Genomic DNA, 18,719 nt, shown 5'->3' with positions numbered 1-18,719 from the left:
GAAACGGACGGCTGACTTCCTGTTTAGACCTTCCCGTTTCAGTGCCAAATTAAATTAAACTTTTAAGTCCAGTTTTCCTTTCTGCTCGCAAATCCTTATTTAGAGTCCAATTGTCCAAAACTTAAATACTCAACGGGTGGTTGTTTTAAAAGCCAAATTGTCCCAGGAAAAAGGCAGCGCTCTCCGGCAACGGCTGTGCGGCTTCGCTCCACGGAAGAAGCAGTTGACTCTCAGCACTGCACCACTTCCCCCTCTTCACTCCGGAGCCCGTAAATGGGTTCCTTTGCAGGTTTGGGGGGGCACTAAAGGTGCCCGCCGAGTCCCATGGTCACAGGCTTCATCCGCCTGTGATTTTTGAATGGGTCCCCGCTTCGCCGTAGCGGAAAAGACCCGATTCCCGTGGAGCTGGTCCCTCCAGTTCAGAGGGAATCCGCCATTGCCGATGGCGCCACCCCGGAAGTCCTGTATTGGGAATATTTTTTCCTTTAAAGACAGTATAGGAAAAGAAATTGGCAGTAAATAAATAAGTACATAAATAACAATAAGCATAGCACATGCCACACACATTTCTTATCAATAGAGTTGGTATCCTGCTTACTCAACTTATGTTCCATCATCCAGTAATAAACTTGCAGCAATGATGCACTTTCTCTTCTGTTTTCTCTCAGGTCTCCTTAGCTTTCACTACCAAGAAAGTAATAATAATAATTCATCATCATCATCATCTTGGTTGGGATGGTGTTGATGATGCTTTCTGTCCTCAATAATACTAGTTCATATGAAAAATATGATTTTATAAATAATTCTATCAATGGCTAGAAAGTCATTTAGGTAACAGTACACAGCACTCGAGAAAATCCATCATGTGCATTGCAAAATATTTGAAACTTGCAGGTCTTTCTATATAATTCAAAAGCGTAGTTACAACTATTTCTGAAGAATCTGCAATGAAGTTACCAGAAAGAATGAAAACCTTTACTTTTGATCATTACTTTTCTCTGGGCTAGGTTTTAAAAAGATAACTAAAAACACTGAATGCTATCCTTTCATCTTCCAGCCTGTTGATCTGGCATGATTCCTGTGTGTGAGCCATCTTGCAAAGAAAGTATTTTTTTTTCTTTTAAATAAATAATACAAAGTAACTGCAAACTAAACCATCTGAAAGTTTTCATTTCTTTAAAATCTTCAAATAACTTAAATCTTCTAAAAGTTGTTTGTGTGCCTTTCAGTTACTCATCTGGGATATCATTCTGCTGTATATGTTGTAAAAGCACTATGCAAGTCAGAAATTTAGGTATATTAAATTTGTACACTGCTTCTCACTAATAAAATTCAGAAGTGGTTTACAATTAAACTACAAATGCAACAACAAAATCACCTAAACATTTTAAATCAAATCTAACTATACAGTCATATCATTGGTGCTGCCCAAATGCCCAGGAAAACAAAAGTGCATTTGCCTTCCACCTTAATGGAGACCAAGTTGTGCTGGGGTGGGATCTGTATGCATAGAGAATCCAGTAAAGAGAGGGCTGTTCCACAGAAGGCCTGTACTGTCCTCTCCACTCTCCAGACCTTACTTGAAGGTGGCATGCAGAGAAGGGCTTCAGATGATTATCTCAGGATGTGGACAGGTTCATATAAGGAAAGATGGTCATTTATGTTTACTGGTGCCAAGCTGTCTAAGGCTGTTGAATTAGGCATGGAAACTAATTGACAGCCAGTACAGTTGGGCCAGTACTGGTATTATATGTTTATGCCTTCTAGTTCCAGTTAAAGATCTAGCTGATGCATTCTGCACTAGCTGCCATTTGTATACTGTTTTCAAAGGCAGTCCCATGTGCAACCAATTGCATAAGTTTATCAAAGCCTGGCTATTTCCATCCAAGCTAGTTTGCAAGGCTACCAGCCGAAGTTTGTAGCAGGTGCTCTTTGTCACTTGTGACTCAAATGGATCTAAGAATACCCCTGAGCTGAGGACACAGCATTTTACTTGAAGCCCATATTTAGATCATTACAGATTGAATACTTTTGCTGAGTTGCTGTCCCATACTGCTGCTTCTAGATCAGCAACCTGCCAGTTAGTGAAGTTCATTCCCCAGCTGAATTTATCACAATATCTTGGTGTGCCAGGAATCATAATCCTTTTTGACATTTCTCTGAAGTTTCATGTCAGATGTGATGTTTCCACACAAGCCAGAAGGTTCAGTGCAAGCAGAGTCTGTCGGTCTCTCTTTTTTTCATGCCCCCTGACTAGGAAGCACACAGTTTATCTGCCGCTTTGGATACTACTTGCTTGGGGTATTTTTGATGTTAGTTTGTCTTGTTGCTCAACAAACTAAGTTATCTGAATTTGTAATTAACTCCAAGGAGATTACTAGGATATTCAGGTGCAAAAGGAGTGAAATAAAACTAAAACTATCCAGAACTGGATGAATAACAGGTTAGAAATTTTCACCCTGGGCCCTCATATGTTACACATTAACTTCCTATTAGCCATTGTACATAGTACTAATGAGCAGTGACAGGAAATGCATTTTTCCTCCTCTTACATATTCTGAGCTTTTTTTGAGGAGGGTGTGGGGACGGAGTGAGTTAGGCAAGCTTGAAGGAAAAGCCTTTTGGAGTAGAACAAATCTTTAATATAAGTGCATAATCCATAGTACCTGACTGTATATTTAATATCCAAGGAGGTGTGTACAGTCAGTTCCTTTCTGCTTATTTTTAATATTTTACTTCAGAGATTTTCCCCCATAACTGCCTTGGTCTGCAAAGCTTTGCTCATCAAACCCCAGGACATAGCGTATATGATAAACCCATTAATTTTTCTTCTTAGAAAGCAACAAAGCCAACTCTGTTGAATATTAGAGGTATATTTATGTGAATCCTAACAGAAAAGGAGGAACATGGACTTTTTCCTGCTTACTTCAGTAGGTTGCAGCTATAGTAAATACCACAACTAACCAATTTCCCAAGAAAAAGAGATACTTCTCTCTTCAGCTAAACTCACATGAGATCTCAGATAGTTTTAACACAAAAACACTAAAGCTTCTTTTTGTTGTAACTTCTGCTTTTGTTACTATCATCTTTTTTCTGTTTTGTTTTTAATCATTAGGAGTGTGTGTGTGTGTGTGTGTGTGTGTATATATATATATCTGATTTAGCAAGTAGATAAAATTATAATAACACATAAAAGTATTCCCTCTTTTGGACATCAAATGCTTTTCCCAACTAATTTTTGGTGCACTTAATCCTTTCTCATTTCTACCCAATTATATGTAATTGTTTTCTAAATGACTCAGTGATATAGCCTCACCAACCTTGTCTACTTAGCTGTTCATTCATTATTATTTTTTCTTGCATGAAAAAAGGGTTCCTAACAACTGCTCTAAAGTTATTGTTTTTCTTGGTTCTTATCTCCCTCAACCTAGCAACCTGGATAGAAAGTAGAATTTTTAACAGGAGACTTTGAAAGCAAAAACCAATAAACAGTAATTTGGGAAAGATAAAGTAAGTTTAGTTGCTGGGCTACGCCAATACAGACTGCAATGTGGGTGATTTCAGTTTGCTCATTTATATCCAAGAAGGCTATGCCCATTCAAAACTAGCATCTCAGAACAGCACCTGTGTTAAACACTTCACCCTGAGGGACTTCCTCTGGTTTTGAAGCTTTCATGTTAGCAATATTTCCCAAATATAATAAAATATTATCTTATTTGTGAGGTTTGGATTTTCTGTTTACCCTGGAAAAAGATTCTGAGATAAATGCATTTACTATACATTTAATTTCAGTTGCTTCAAAATGTAACTCTACTTTGGAGAAAGCACTTGGTCTCAGTAGCACCCGACTTTGTTAAAGGATAAACATCCATGCTAATAGAAGCATTCGTTTTCATTGCCTTTTACCCTTAGAGAGAGAAGATAATTTGAATGAAATAGGCAGATAAAGAGGTAATCTGGATTTTATTTTATTTTTGTAAGGAAAAGCTTAGCATTTTTATTGGTCTTATATGCACATTCTGAATCCTAATATTAGACTTCACCTCCTGTAAGTTTGTCCACAAAGCTCATCAAGGGAGATTCAAATGGCTTAATTCACATGCCATTAAATTTAATGGTTGAGGAAAAGAGAAATTACTGACCTTTCATAACAGATTTGACCCCAAGGCATTTTAACATTTATATTTACTGTTGTCCACCGTTAGATAGACAAGTATAGAGGCAGGTGACACAATTTGGAATGTGTTTGCAAGTGTCTCCCCCCTCCCAACTGTTAAATTGCTTACTTCATTTAATTGGCTTCCTTCTTAATTTATATACTACACTACATTGTGGTCTGTTTTTCTAGCACAGACTTTTCTGTTCCTGTAGTATGTCAGATTCACTATAGACAAATCAGTCACTACAGCAGCAAAGACACTAAATATTTCTGAGTTGTCGTAGATGAGACAACCAAAAACCTCTTTGACAAATGAGTAGACCTGGCATTGGCTAACTTCTCTTACAACTTTTTTTTTTTTAATGACATTCTAATTCAGGGTGACTTTTAATGTATAAGAGTAGCTTATATCAGTTTATGGAGATTTCCAAAGACATGAAGCATTTGTGGAAGTTTATTTTTAAAAACCTAAAAAGGCACAGTTGTTATTACTAGGTGCAATAATAATAATAATAATAATAATAATAAAATCCTACCAATGAGTTTTGATATCCACCCAACGGGCACAACATAAGAGCAAATTTAATTGTTAAAGTGGTGACCAACTGCTGGTGTTTGGAAGGACTCAGAACCTTCATATTGACCAAGTTCCCCGTGTGCTTCGCTGCACAGATAGAACTCCTGTAGGAAGTAGAGTTTTCACTTGACTGAAGTTGAGAAGGCATATCTGTGAGTGCATTCCTTGGTGTGTTACAAGCTACCCTTTAAGGTGTGTTTTTATGACACCTATATAGAACATAAAGATAAGGTTCTAGGTTCTTCCATTGATAAATAATTTAAAGGTTTACTCCAAATAAAAGTGGTGTTATGAACCATCATTGCCAAAACAAGATGACACCTGATTGGCTCTCTAAATACTCATTTTTCTGGTTATTTGGCTATAGCTTTTGATAGAATACACATAATTGAACAAACTTTGTTGCATTATATTCTTCATTAGATTATCTTTCCATTGATGTATAATTTTATGGTATTACTCCAAAACAAAGTGGTGTTATGAGCCATCAAACCTCAGAAATACACTTTCTCCAAAAGGTTTCCACAATTTTGGCCACTAGTATAACATATTATGTGCATAAGTAGGCTTAAACCTCAGCTTATATGTTCACTTTTCCTCTTCCCTTCTTTCCTGTTGTGCTACAATTTCTTATTTGGCAAATCAAACAAGGCAAGCTATGGCATCAACATTGTTGTACCACTGTGGATGAAACAGAAAACTATGGTTTGTTAAGATCCCATAAGTAAGTTAAAAAATTGCAGTGCAAGTGTGGAAACCGGCCATTTGGTGTGATCCAGACCATAAGAACCTTTATGTGTATTTTAAAAGGTTTAATTCCAGGACCTAAGAGCAACCCCCCCCCCCAAAAAAAACCCAACAACAACCACACCTGTGTCTGGTCATAATTGCCTGCTAGATCCCCAAAGATGGTTTTGTATATATTAAACTTATTAGTTGTCTTTTCGTTTCAAATTATTGTTTGTGATGTGCACTAGTTAGACTCATTCCAAAAGAAAACTGCTTGGTAGTGGTTACAACTCATTTGAAAAGACTAGCAATGTTTTTGTTGATTTAAAACTTCATCAAATGTAAGTTTCCAAAGAAAGAAATTTGCATTAGGAAGATATTTCCATGTTTCTGCTATATTGAAACCATAGTCAGGATACAGAAGTTGTACATTTTCTTAGGCATGTATGGACTGCTACATGTTCTTTTGTTTCCTTTGGAGGTATGCCATAGTAGATTAATACCAAGTGTCTGTTGGTTGAGTGGGCACAATGTATTTCTGAACTTCACTTTGAAGTTTATCTGTACTTGATAGGGGACTTGTTCACTTGCTCAAGGTGTCATCCATTAATAATTTTGTAACATAGGCATTTATTTTCCATTACTTTGAATTTCTGTTCTGGATAGGCTTGTATGTCAAAAATTTTTCAGACTGAAAGGCACAAAGACTTGATGGGGTGTTTTTTTATTGTTAGTTAGAAAACTGTTATTCACCTGGCACCTTCAAAGGCGACATGATCTTTCTCCAGGCAACTAAAATACAACTCAGGTCTATACACAAACAAGGTTTTCTCAATTTGCTGTGCATAAGTAATGGAAAAACACTGTGTTTCACTTGCCTAATGCAGGAGGCACTGAAGGAAAATAACAAGAGAAGAGAGATGGAGGAGAAAATTAAGAGAGCCAAGCTAGCAAAAGAGAAAGCAGAACGTGAGAAACTGGAGCGGCAACAGAAGAAGAAGCAACTGATTGACATGAATAAAGGTAAGTAAGCATTTGTAATAGATCTGATCTGGTTAAGACCACTCTCAGTTGTAAAAGAGACTTAATTGCTGCATTAAAGGTGCAGAAAGAGATAGCATGTCCAGGCATCTTCTCCATGTCTAGTTTTTTTGTTCCTTCTTCCACTGCCATTTCTTACAGTCTTTTCCAAAGCATTTTGTATTGAGTTATTGACTTGTTTAAATGTGTGTGTTTTTAAATGGATTTACTTGTTCTAAAAATCACTGCAGTGTTTTAATTTTTTATTCTACAAACATCTTTATAATAGTGGGTGTGCAGCAGTTAACATCTCTCTTCTGTAGTTTGAAGGTTTCCCATTATACATGGATGCGCTCTCAGCAGTGCTCTTTCAAGAGCTGGTTCAGCTGCAAGCCTCACTACAGATTGACAATTGGATATGATAAAGAAAACCTTACGTTAAGATTTCTGGTTAGTTGAAATGACACTATAATGTGCACATCAGCATTCTGTGAGAATGGGCGCAGGAAGGAAAGGAGAGGAAGAATCAATAGGCCCCTAATATCTGTGCTTTGCAGAGTTCCAAAAGACAGTTGAAATGCATGCTTTATTTTCCATCCCTTTGGGTTCCTGAAACGGAGAAGAGAGATGACACAAATATGAATTAGATTGAACGAGAGATTACTTCACCCTGCAGTTTGCTGTTCTCCCTTCTGTGATCATTTCAGTTCTGTTGTGAGGCAGAGCTTAATCCATCCCAATCATAAAACACATAAAAATGCTCAGTGTGTGACTGTGACTTGTCTTTTCTACCCAGTGAGCAAATCTGACAGGATTCAGTTCTAGCAAAAATAACAACATTTCTCTCTTGACAAATCTTATGTAAGATGCCAAGGTGTATTAGTTGAATGGTAGAACAAGCCTTATAATTAGGGTGAATTGAGGCAACAGGACTTCTCAGAATTTGAACCAATTAGATGAGTTTTGGAATAAAAACATTGCACATTAAAGTATCTTTTTTCTATTTTAGAGAAAGGCAGCACCTTAGATTCATAGTCTAATATTGCACAAATGAGCTAGTGGTTTGCTGTTTGACTCAAGGCTCTAAAAAAGAGAAAAGAATACATGCTGCTGCACCCAAGCTTTTCTCTAATGCCGTAGCTATTGTTTGTATGATGCCTATCACAAAGCATAGCCCCTTGCTTGTTTTTTACCCTTCCCAATTTATATTACCTGTTGAGGAGGTAGAGATAGGTTGGGCTATGGGCTTTCACACCTCCTCCTCCTCTTGCCCCCACCTTTCCTTCTCCACTGTCTCCCAGAACCAGAAGAGATTGAAGCGGGAGGAGCAAAGGTTACATCCAGGTGTAGCTCAGAAAGGGGAGATACATAAGCAGAGGTCGAGTGTGGGGCCTCTTTGTTGCAGCAACTGCCTCATTTGGTGCACACCTAGGAGTACCTGAGAGATGTAGGACTGATTGACATAACTTTCCCTAACTTGTCAGTGTCACTCTGGACATTCTATGCCTGACAGCACCATGACACTATATTCGGACCATTTCCATGTTTAAATTTTGCTATTTATTTTACTTCCACTTTGAATTTCTCCCCACTTTTAATATTTTGTTGATTTTGTTAAAAACTACAAACATAACAGAAGTAAAGAAAACAAGTAATAAAAAAAATAACCTTAAAGCATTACTGGCTGGATTACAAAATGAATAATGAAGTATTGAATCATACAAAGATTCCCTTTTACAAATGAGATATGTAAAAATAAAAGTATTCTTCACCTGTGAATTACATCTTTATTGAGGACAATGTTTATATAAAGTCTTAGATGACATTGAGTGGCTATATTCGTATAAGAAATAAATCATGTCATATAGCAAAAACAATTTAAAAAACCCAGTATTCTGAAATCCTCCCTTTAGAAACCTTTAGTTCATGAGATATATTTTCAAGGCAGACAAGTTGCCAGACTAGATTATCAGCAATCCAAATTATTAAGATTGAAGAGCTTCCAGGATTTGGCAGTGGAGCTCTGGGCTGCTGTTGTGACTTACATTCCAAGTCCTGTTCTGTTTCCATATATAGTTTCAAAAGAACAAGTAGAAAGATGCATCAAAAGTTTAGTTAGTTATTAAAGAGATTTCAGAAAACACCTTATTCCAAAATTCAACCTTAGGACATCCTACCACATGTGCTTATAGGTGCCAACTGTGTGGCAGCCCCTTTGATGATATACCTAGGTGCACAAACAGAAACTGTTGCAGAGTAAGGTGCCAGCCATGTACTAACATTAAAGAAAGTTTGAGCTGACAAAGACCTGTATGGAGGCTTTTTCCATAGAGTATTCCACTGCTTATCATCTATCTCTATGTCCCAATTAGATATCCACCATGACTTTTTGACACTGGACCCTAAAGGAGGCATTAATAAAAAATTTGTGTAATGTAAAGCTGAGTTGCTTTACATAATGTGCTATGTTCAAAAGGGGTCAATTGCCCGTTAGCATCTTTTTGTCAAAGGACATATAAGAAACGATCTCATCTGGCAGTCCAATGGCCAGCGAAAGGATTGAATAATGGCAAGAATTTGAAACACTTTTAACAGCCTTCCTGTTAACAAGTACACATTTGACCTGAATATCTGCTATAGTGAACTATATGTGTAACTCAGCATACATAACAATTGTGTGTGTGTGTGTATGGAGTGGGGGGGGGGGACAATAAATACATAGCCTTTTAAGAAGAGCAAATTCGATGGCAGTAATTTTGATGCAAATGTTATTTAATGTCTCCTTATATCTGATTACCATGACAATTAAAATTACTTTTTAACTAGCAGTGCAAGGATAAATGGAAGAATGAGCTGCTTCAGTCACAATTAGTATTGATTTAATTGTTTTGAAAGGTATATTAACATTCCCTTAGCACAGATGAAGACAGTGGAATGGAGTTCATTACAGGGGGCTGACAGCTATCTGGGATGTCAAGGTACTTTACTTTTGAAAAAACATTTGAATCCCAAAAGCTGAATCACAAGTCACTTAATAAGCTCATATATATATATATATATATATATATATATATATATACACACACACAATGACATTATTGCTAAAAGCTTCCCTGTTCTCAAGGTTGGCCCACCCATGAGGCAACAGGATTCACAGGTACAGCAGATCCAGCCTCCCAGGAATGAATTGCCTGCTGCCACCGCCACAGTGGCATCAACAGCATTCCTTGGAGGCTGAATCCATGCCTCCTTGGCAACCCCCCTCTCATGCCATCTTTACAGTGGCTTCTTGGTGAATAGGAGGTGCTGATGCTTTTTTCCCACCCTTGTTCCCAATGTAAATCTTTACCCAACCCCATTCATGATCTCAATCTTCACTCACTCATTGTTCTCTGGCGGGGAGTGGGGGAGGGAGGGCGTCATTTTGTGGTTTGCCACGGGTGCCAAAATGTACTGGGCTGGCCCTGATAGCCCTTTACACAATGAATGCAACATGTTCATGCCTTTTTAACAGTCCAGTGCAAAGAAACCCTAGTTATAGCTAAATTTGTCAGTATTGCCTTCCGCTTACGGATGCATACAACTGATACACCCCATTACCACAGCATTAGAAGATAGAAGAGACAATGTTCACAGCATAAACTTTAGTTTTACCATGCACCTAAGCCATTTGTAAATAATTATCTGATTCTAAGATGCCTAGACATCACTTGTTTTCTCTATACTTCTCTACTTTGCACCTGATTATTAGTAGCAGAATGCACCAAATGGACTCCATAGGCGGGGTATAGTGTTGGCTGTCACAGAAACACAATTTGGTATTATTATCATTATTAATAAAATTTGTATACCATCCTTTATCTGAAGATCACATCCAAACATAAAAATACAAAATGAAAATACAAACTACACAATAAAACAAAAGCAAAACAAATGAATAATGCCCACCTCCATTTAAAAGGTCATGGAATGTTCAGTCAGCCAAAGGCTTGGTTAAAGAGAAATGTTTTCTTCTGGCGCCTTCATTACATATCTTTAGCCTCCCTGGGGAGAGCATTTCACAAATGTGTTCTTCAACTGATAAGTGGCACGTTGGACTGTGTCTTTCAAGAAGAACAACTGAGAGAGAACAGTATAGCAGGCATAGAAACATTATGGACACAACATTGCTTTGTGCCCCCTAACCTTGCCTTCACTTGAGCAATTGCTCTGTAGGCACTCCTTGCAGTAGTTTCTCTCTTCTTGTGGCACATGTTAGTCTGGATTGCACAGGTTGGTGTGTGAGTATCTGATGGTTCCATTTCTGTGTATGGAATTAGCCTTAAATGTTTTTTAGGTTTTGTGCAATTTTGTGATCTTATACAGGATCATGTACAACTTGTAAAGCCTTGTCATTTGCGCTCTCTCTCTCTCTCTCTCTCACACACACACACACGTATAAAGTGAATATTTTTACACATGAAAATAGTCTGGAAATAATCTAGGTTAGGAGTAGGGAAATGCATTGTAGCAAGTACCTTTGAAGGAAGGTAAGGAAGCAGTAGATTGCATCTTTATTGAACCATAGGTGTTACTTCCACACACTTTATAGTACAGATGCTCCACTGCAAGTTAAGTCCCTTTGCTTATTTCTGTCTGCTTAGCTTTCATTCAGAGTGCTTCTGAGAGAGCTTCTCATCAGCTCCTGAAGGCATCCTGGGACACCTGTTTCATGTTCACCTCCCTTTCTTCCCATGCAACTTGACAGTAAAATGCCAGATACTCTCTCTGCACAGAAATACTTTCATAAGTCCACAAGATGCCACAAAGAGCTTTCACTAAATGGGGGAAACATATCTGTTGGCTGTATCTTTCTTCACTTTTTGAAACTTCTTTGTTAGATGAGTTGAGCTATACTTGCACACATTTCAACACAGGCACTTGCATCAGGATCTCAGGAAGCTTCCTGGTTTTGCTCCCTGTCTGGGACTGCAAAAAAATGAGTTTGCATGATATATTTGGTTTAGTGGGGCACAAGTTTTGCAAGCTTACATTAAAGTGGCATTGTAAACCAAACAGTAATAGACAGAAAGTTGCAATGTCACTTATGGCACACAAGCCAGAGTTGTGCTTCATTTAAAAAAAAAGTTACAGAATGCATCAAACTCAAAGAAAGGTAATAATTCCATCTGTTGGCTTACATTACCACTCTTCTATAAATGAAGAAATGAGAACTTTGAGCAGTATCACAGAGAAAGCCACAAGTGACAATCCCAGTTTGCAACTACACAGATTTATTCTATTTAAGAAATAGACTTTACAGCTTTTGACAATGATTTCAGTAGATTTCAACTTGACAGTATCAATTTGATATTTTTAATAGAATATCTGCAGCTTTCTCTTCATCAGTCTAGAAATTCCATATATTACTTAAGCAGAGATTCCTTAATTATTGAATTATGTGCTGTAAGAATGTGTGATCAGTTTTATTTATGCAAAAAATATTGGGAAGTCTTTATCCATGGATTTAAAATTCCTGTATTCTAACTTATCCACATTGGAATTTGCTTAGTATAATATAAAAGTAGAGTGGTGAACTCTACCAATGTATAGCAGTAGACTGAGATATTTTTCTCAACTTACTTTAGAAGATGTGTTCATTATGAAAACCTGCACCTGAAATGTTATTATCTATTCTTATTTTTAATTCTGCTAAATTAATATGGTGGATTCCGCAAGTGTTTGTGGATGTTGCACATCTTCTGAAAACAGTCCAGTGTACGAATATGGTATTTTCACCTGCTTCTTTTATATTGCAAAACGTAACCCTGAAGTCCTAGAAAATACTTAAATCTAGATGTAAGAACAATTCAAAGTGGTATAAACAAACAAACAACAACAATGCTTCAGGAATGCAAGCCTGCATCTTATTTTCAATCTCCAGGAAAACTAGGCAAATAAACTTGGCAACTTTATATGCCAACCTAGCAGTTCGAAAGCACGTCAAAGTGCAAGGACATAAATAGGTACCGCTCTGGCAGGAAGGCAAACGGCGCTTCCGTGCACTGCTCTGGTTCGCCAGAAGCAGCTTAGTCATGCTGGCCACATGACCCGGAAGCTGTACGCCAGCTCCCTTGGCCAGTAAAGTGAGATGAGCGCCCCAACCCCAGAGTCATGCGTGACTGGACCTAATGGTCAGGGATCTCTTTACCTTTACTTTATACGTATGCTAAAAGCTAGTTATATTTTTTAAAGAAACAAATGAATTATTCCTTTGTTACTGTAATGCTATCCAAAGTTCAAAGAATGATTTTCAATGTGTTTTTGAAGGGTAAACACAGTCCAAAGGTTATATAGCAGGATTTTTTGGTTTTGTGTTGTTGTTTTTTTGCTTTGTTTTTTGTCATGAGGGCTACATTTAACCATGGCCAATTCTCCATGCCTGCATGCCTGCATGCTAGTGGCAACTGTGGCAGTATAACGGTGTGTCCAGTACACACTCTTGCATACCGAGCCCTCACACAAAAGGCATATAGAGCCTTGGGCATACACACAGGCATGCATCCCTCCTCAGCTAATTCGTGCAGATCAGCTGAGTGGGGGGCTGTAAATTTCTCTCTGCTCATCAAATGATCAATCTGCTGGCTGGGGAGAGGGGACAGTTTGCATCTCCAATAGGGGACTGAGCTTTGCCCATCCTAGCTAGGTGCCTTTGCAGCCAACATCAGCGGGTTCTAGGAAAAAAATAATCCTTGGGGATCAGATCAGATTCCTGAACTGGGAGTTAGACACCCCTGTTACATACCATGCGAAATAAGTTTTGGTTAGTTTTTTTGTGGGTTCCATTCCTGGGCATTAAGACGGTTTACCTAATGAGACAGGAATATTGTGTGCCACTGGAAATCCAGTTCACCCCTGTGACGCTGCAGGATTCAAGCTGCCCATTTCCCAGACATGGTCATAAATAGGAATATCCTGCTATTTCAAGAATCACAATGGACCCATGTAAAATGGTCCTTAAGGGCTTTTCACATTTGGTGTAAAACATTGCTAATCTAAACATTGCTAGGAGAGACACTAAGTTTAGGGTTGCATGAAAATAATCTAATCTCTTTTAGAGGGTGTGCATGCAGCAGCTTTGTTCTTATTGCTGCCAATAGTGCTTTAAAGCGGCTGTTTTCTCAGTGTGCTCCTGCAGGGTTAAGAGAGGATAAGCCACAGAGCTCTCGGAATCAGAAGAAATCAAGATCATACAAAGGATATTGGTCCTGAAGCCCCAAAAACAAAATAATTGGCAAAGATGACTGAACACACATTCTCTATGGTGCCCTAGTCTCAATGGAGGCTGTTGTTCTAAAAGGCACAGATATGAAAGGGAAGTCTGTTCTTAGACAGTAACCCCAAGGTTTTAAAGGGGTCCGTGATGAAACTAGCCTTTCTTATGTCATTGTAAGTATGGTAATGAAATTATGCACAGAAAAGCAAGCATGGCGACCCAGTGTGAGTTCCAGTATCCAGTCTGTTCCTCAAGTTATTTAATGGGGGCATGGTAGTCTTTGCAGGAAGATCAGGCAAGTAACACTAAAAGGATGCAAGCACTGTGATGATTAGCTTGTTTTTCTTAAGTTTGTTGGACTATAATATAGATGTAATACAAACATATTTCTGAAAACAAATTGGCTATCTCTCAGAATTTGTATTAGATTATGAAACTAGATGAGACAAGCTCCCACAGCTGTTTAGAATTGGACTACAGGGTTTGCCCTTCACTACTCAGTCATTTGGCAGGGAAATTGCAGGGAGAAATAACATGCCCCCCCCCCACAATTTTCTGCATAAAAATAGGAAACCAATTGGATTCTTTTGTTGAATTAGACACATAAAGACTTACAGTAAAGGTACAGTACACCCTTTCAACCACAAGCTCTCGGGTGATTGAGGAAAAATTACCACCAACAGAAAAACATGATGGTTTTGTTGTAATCAAATGCAGTCTAGTAATGGTGGAGTTGGAATAAAACAAACAAACCAGAACTCTCTATTGCATGGGTTGGCAAACTAAGGCCCGGGGGCCGGATCCAGCCCAATCGCCTTCTAAATCCGGCCAGCAGACGGTCCGGGAATCATTGTGGTTTTACATGAGTAGAATGTGTCCTTTTATTTAAAAGGCATCTCTGGGTTATTTGTGGGGCATAGGAATTCATTCTTCCCCCCCCAAAAAAAAATATAGTCCGGCCCCCTGCTGGTCTGAGGGACAGTGGACTGGCCCACTACTGAAAAAGTTTGCTGACCCCCTGAGTTATGTTTTATCAGCATGGCAAGAGATAAAGAGCAAGGCTGAGAAGCAAAAGAAATTTCTCATTAAGGCAGGATTTTGGGTATAGCATGTCACTGAATGTCTTGATGAATCCTGATGCCTATTTTCTTATTTTTAAAGTTTTATTTTTTATATAAAACATGCTACCTTTCAGCATTAGTTTTTATGATAGTTTTCTATCATTCCTGGACTTTGCATCTGACCTTTGTATAATTTCCATACTATTCTTTAAATTATTAGCTATTTTAGTATAGTTGCTTTTTATGTTGTTTTAATTATATTACAGTTTAATTACTTTTGAATGATCATTTTTGCATACAGTACTCCGCATACATTGTCACCTTCAATTGTTCTCCACATTCACATATCCCAACTTCTATTTCTGTTTTATACCAATGTATTTGTGTTCTGCATGGTTGAAAAAAAGAAGAACCTAGGTCAGTTCTGAAAGATCCACTTGAGATAATGCTGAACATTTAAATTAAGCATTTTTTAATCAGGAAAACTTTGAAAAACATATTTTAATTCTGAAAAAAGTGTTCATTTCTTTAAAAATGAACCATATCTGTATCTTGCCAACTTTTTCTCAATATGTTAACCTGATCCTAGACGTATCATAAGCAATCTGCTAATTATTCACCTTCTTTTACAAACTGATGCGAGGTATAGCTTCACTTATTTGCACTGGCACAACTTGCTGTGTTTTAATTAAAAAGTGAATATTATTCACTGTTTTTTGGAGAAAAATGCTTACTAGAAAACCTGGTTCTGGAGGTTATTTATTTAGCATTCAGGATACATTTAGTTAGCAATGAAATTGTGGCAAGTGGTGGTTTTAGATGACTGTAATCTATGTGCTAGCCACTTAAAAGTTTACTTGTAGTAGTTATTAATGTTATAGGCAGGTAGTATCTTCTTCGCTGTAACTGCACCCAATTAGTTACCATCTTTGTACTGTACTAGTTTTATAATCAGTGTTTTTTTTTTCTTTAAAAAATGTTTAGGGGTACTCTCATTTTCCTACTCATATTGAAATACTGCCCCTTAATGAGGCCAAACTTAGATTCACATAATGTTTAGGGGTATGCATACACCTGCGCCCCCCCCCCCAAAAACTGCTTACAAGTAGCTAACTTGGTACAGTAGTGCTGAACAGCTTTGCTGAAGGCTACAGATGACTTGCTTCCCATGTGGTTGCTAGTGTCATGTAGTACATAATTAAGAAGCTACTGCGAGACTATCCATTGCTTCCATCTATTTGGGCAATTATGTCAAGACCCTAATCAAGAAATGGTACAAGAATGCGATGGAAGCCTGTAGAAAAGAGTACAAACAAAGAGTACAACCAAATGATTTCATAAGGCCCTAAAGATGATCCCTTGTAGATGAAGCATTTTCTTTGTGGGTATGGAGTATAGGAATACTTGACCATGAAATGGCTTCCTGAAAGGAGATGACAAATCCCAAAAGCTACAAATCACTTTTAACCTTCCTACCATTTAAATGTGTACACATACACACACACTCACATACACACACACAAAATGTAATGCAAAGTAATGCTCTAGTACTAGCTCAGTCTTGTTCATATCAAACTTTGTAAAGTTGTTAAGAAAAGTGTATGAACAAAATTAGGACAGATTGCCATTTTCTAAAAATAGCAATGCTTTCCCAGTGTATTTAAAGTCATTTGGGGGATTTTTCAGAAGTACTTACCAGGTGTCAAATTAAATGTAGCCCAAGGCTAGCAGCTGTTGGATGGTGATGTCATTTTTTCGGTGCCAATGCATGCTGTTGTCATTATCATCTTGAAAAAGAGAAGCAGATAAGGTACAGTATAAGAAGTATAATGGGCAGCATACAATTTGGGATGCAAGCATAAAAAGTGTTAATAGATGGGTTAAAAATTACAAACAGTTTCTGCAATATTTTGGTTAATTCTATATTCTGCCTACAAATTTCACACCACTTAACTGGCCTACCTTTGCGCACAAAATCCAAATGAATGGTTAAGGATATATATTTTAAAAGCTTGAAGAGATTATGAGTGCAGTTTCATGCCCAGTAGTGGTTAGTAGTAATTAGACCTGGAAGGCTGGTGCTAAATCCCTATTCAGCCATGAAAGTCACTGGGTGACCTTGCACCAGTCACAGTCTCTCAGCCTAACTTACCTCACATAGTTGATTAAAGGGGGAGGAAGAGAACCATATACGCCACCTAGAGATCCTTGGGTAAAAGGTAGGATATGAATTTATTTATTATGTCACACCTTTGGACACAAGGGTAGCTGATCTACTGGGCCTGTGAAGGTGCTTCCCTCTCCCTGCCAGTGTTTGTTTGTGTGTGTGTGTGTGTGTGTACACATACCATTTCTTATTGGACCACAGCATTGTCTTTCAGCTGGTAAATCTGGATCCATTATCTAAGACTCACCAGGTGAAACCTGTTAGCTTTTTTTTTTTTTTTAAGGGAAGAGGGATGAAAGGACAGTAGTAGTAAAACAAAAAGACAAATATTTTAAGGTTTTTTGAAGTCTCTGTTGCAGATTGGAATTAAAGATGAGTCCTGGTCTGAAGACATTTAAGGACTTCAAGAATATAGTAGTTGCTGGTGTGTGAATACACTATGTTAATGTTGACTGTGCAGTGTGTTCCTCTCTGCATTATGAAAAAATATAATTAGTATACCTTAGATATACCAAGCCTAGGGATGCAGGTGGTACTGTGGTCTAAACCACTGAACCTAGGGCTTGCCGATCAGAAGGCCAGCGGTTTGAATCCCCATGATGGGGTGAGCTCCCATTGCTCGGTCCCGGCTCCTGCCAACCTAGCAGTTCAAAAGCACGTCAAAGTGCAAGTAGATAAATAGGTACTGCTCCGGCAGGAAGGCAAACAGCGTTTCTGTGCGCTGCTCTGGTTTCGCCAGAAGTGGCTTAGTCATGCTGGCCACATGACCCAGAAAAACTGTCTGTGGACAAACATTGGCTCCCTCGGCCAGTAAAGAAAGATGAGCACCGCAACCCCAGAGTTGTTCGTGACTGTACTTAACTGTCAGGGGTGCCTCACCTTTACCTTTTTAGATATACCAAAAGTATGATGGCACATTTGCTCACATATATTGTTCTTCAATAACACATTAAAGGTTTCCTGCAGAGACCCTAAGTGTCCCCTGTGTTGAAGAACAGTAAAATTTTGGCAAGAAGTTATTTAAGTCAATGAGCCTTGGAATATGCCTCAGCCAGCTTTCTTTTCCTCATTCCTACTGCTTGAATTAAAAGACTTAGTATTCTAGGAAGAAAGAGCTAACACTTTTGGATTCTAGTGAAAGACTGGATACTACATTAAAATAGGAGCTTGTAAAATAATATATTTATATAGTTTGACTGTAATACTTACTGCTGATTTTGACTGAGTTACTGAATTAAGAGGCCTTTTCACTTATCACTTGTCAAATAGCAATCATAATACTTTCAGGCTTAACTGCAAAGGAGATCATAAGACATTTGCATTGAGCACAGATGCTTATCTGAGGTTTTGGTGATGGCATTTATCAAGGAAGCATTCATAATTGTGCCTTGAGAACTGAATTATAAGGGTTACCTCAGCAGCTACATTTGTTGAAGATTAATTTCAACAACTTATTATTTATATGCCACCCATCTGACTTGGTTGCCCCAGCCACTCTGGATGGCTTCCAACAAATTAAAACATCAAACATAGTAAAACATTAAACATTAGAAACCCAAACAGGGCTGCCTTCAGATGTATTCTAAAAGTCAGATTTTATTGACATCTGATGGGAAGGTGTTCCACAGGGCAGGTGAGACTACCAAAAAGGCCCCCTGCCTGGTTCCCTGTAACCTCACATCTCATAGTGAGGGAACCTCCAGTTGGCCCTCGGAGCTGAAACTGTCCCCTCCTGGAATCACAGAAAGCAG

The 18,719-nt window shown here is 38.2% G+C and overlaps 1 protein-coding gene across 1 annotated transcript in view; it reads left to right on the top strand.

The window, feature by feature from the left end:
- Positions 1–18,719, top strand: part of DIAPH2 (diaphanous related formin 2) — a 346,556-nt gene that overhangs the window by 233,542 nt on the left and 94,295 nt on the right. The window contains exon 26 of the mRNA XM_080990485.1: positions 6,353–6,488. Within this exon, the coding sequence (XP_080846611.1) occupies positions 6,353–6,488 (136 nt within the window). The remainder of the gene's footprint in view (positions 1–6,352; positions 6,489–18,719) is intronic.

The sequence above is a fragment of the Podarcis pityusensis genome (assembly GCF_964106645.2).
Source record: "Podarcis pityusensis genome assembly, chromosome: Z".
NCBI classification, from domain to species: domain Eukaryota; kingdom Metazoa; phylum Chordata; class Lepidosauria; order Squamata; family Lacertidae; genus Podarcis; species Podarcis pityusensis.
Note: the sequence above shows the minus strand (reverse complement) of the source record. Positions and strands in the feature narration are given on the sequence as shown.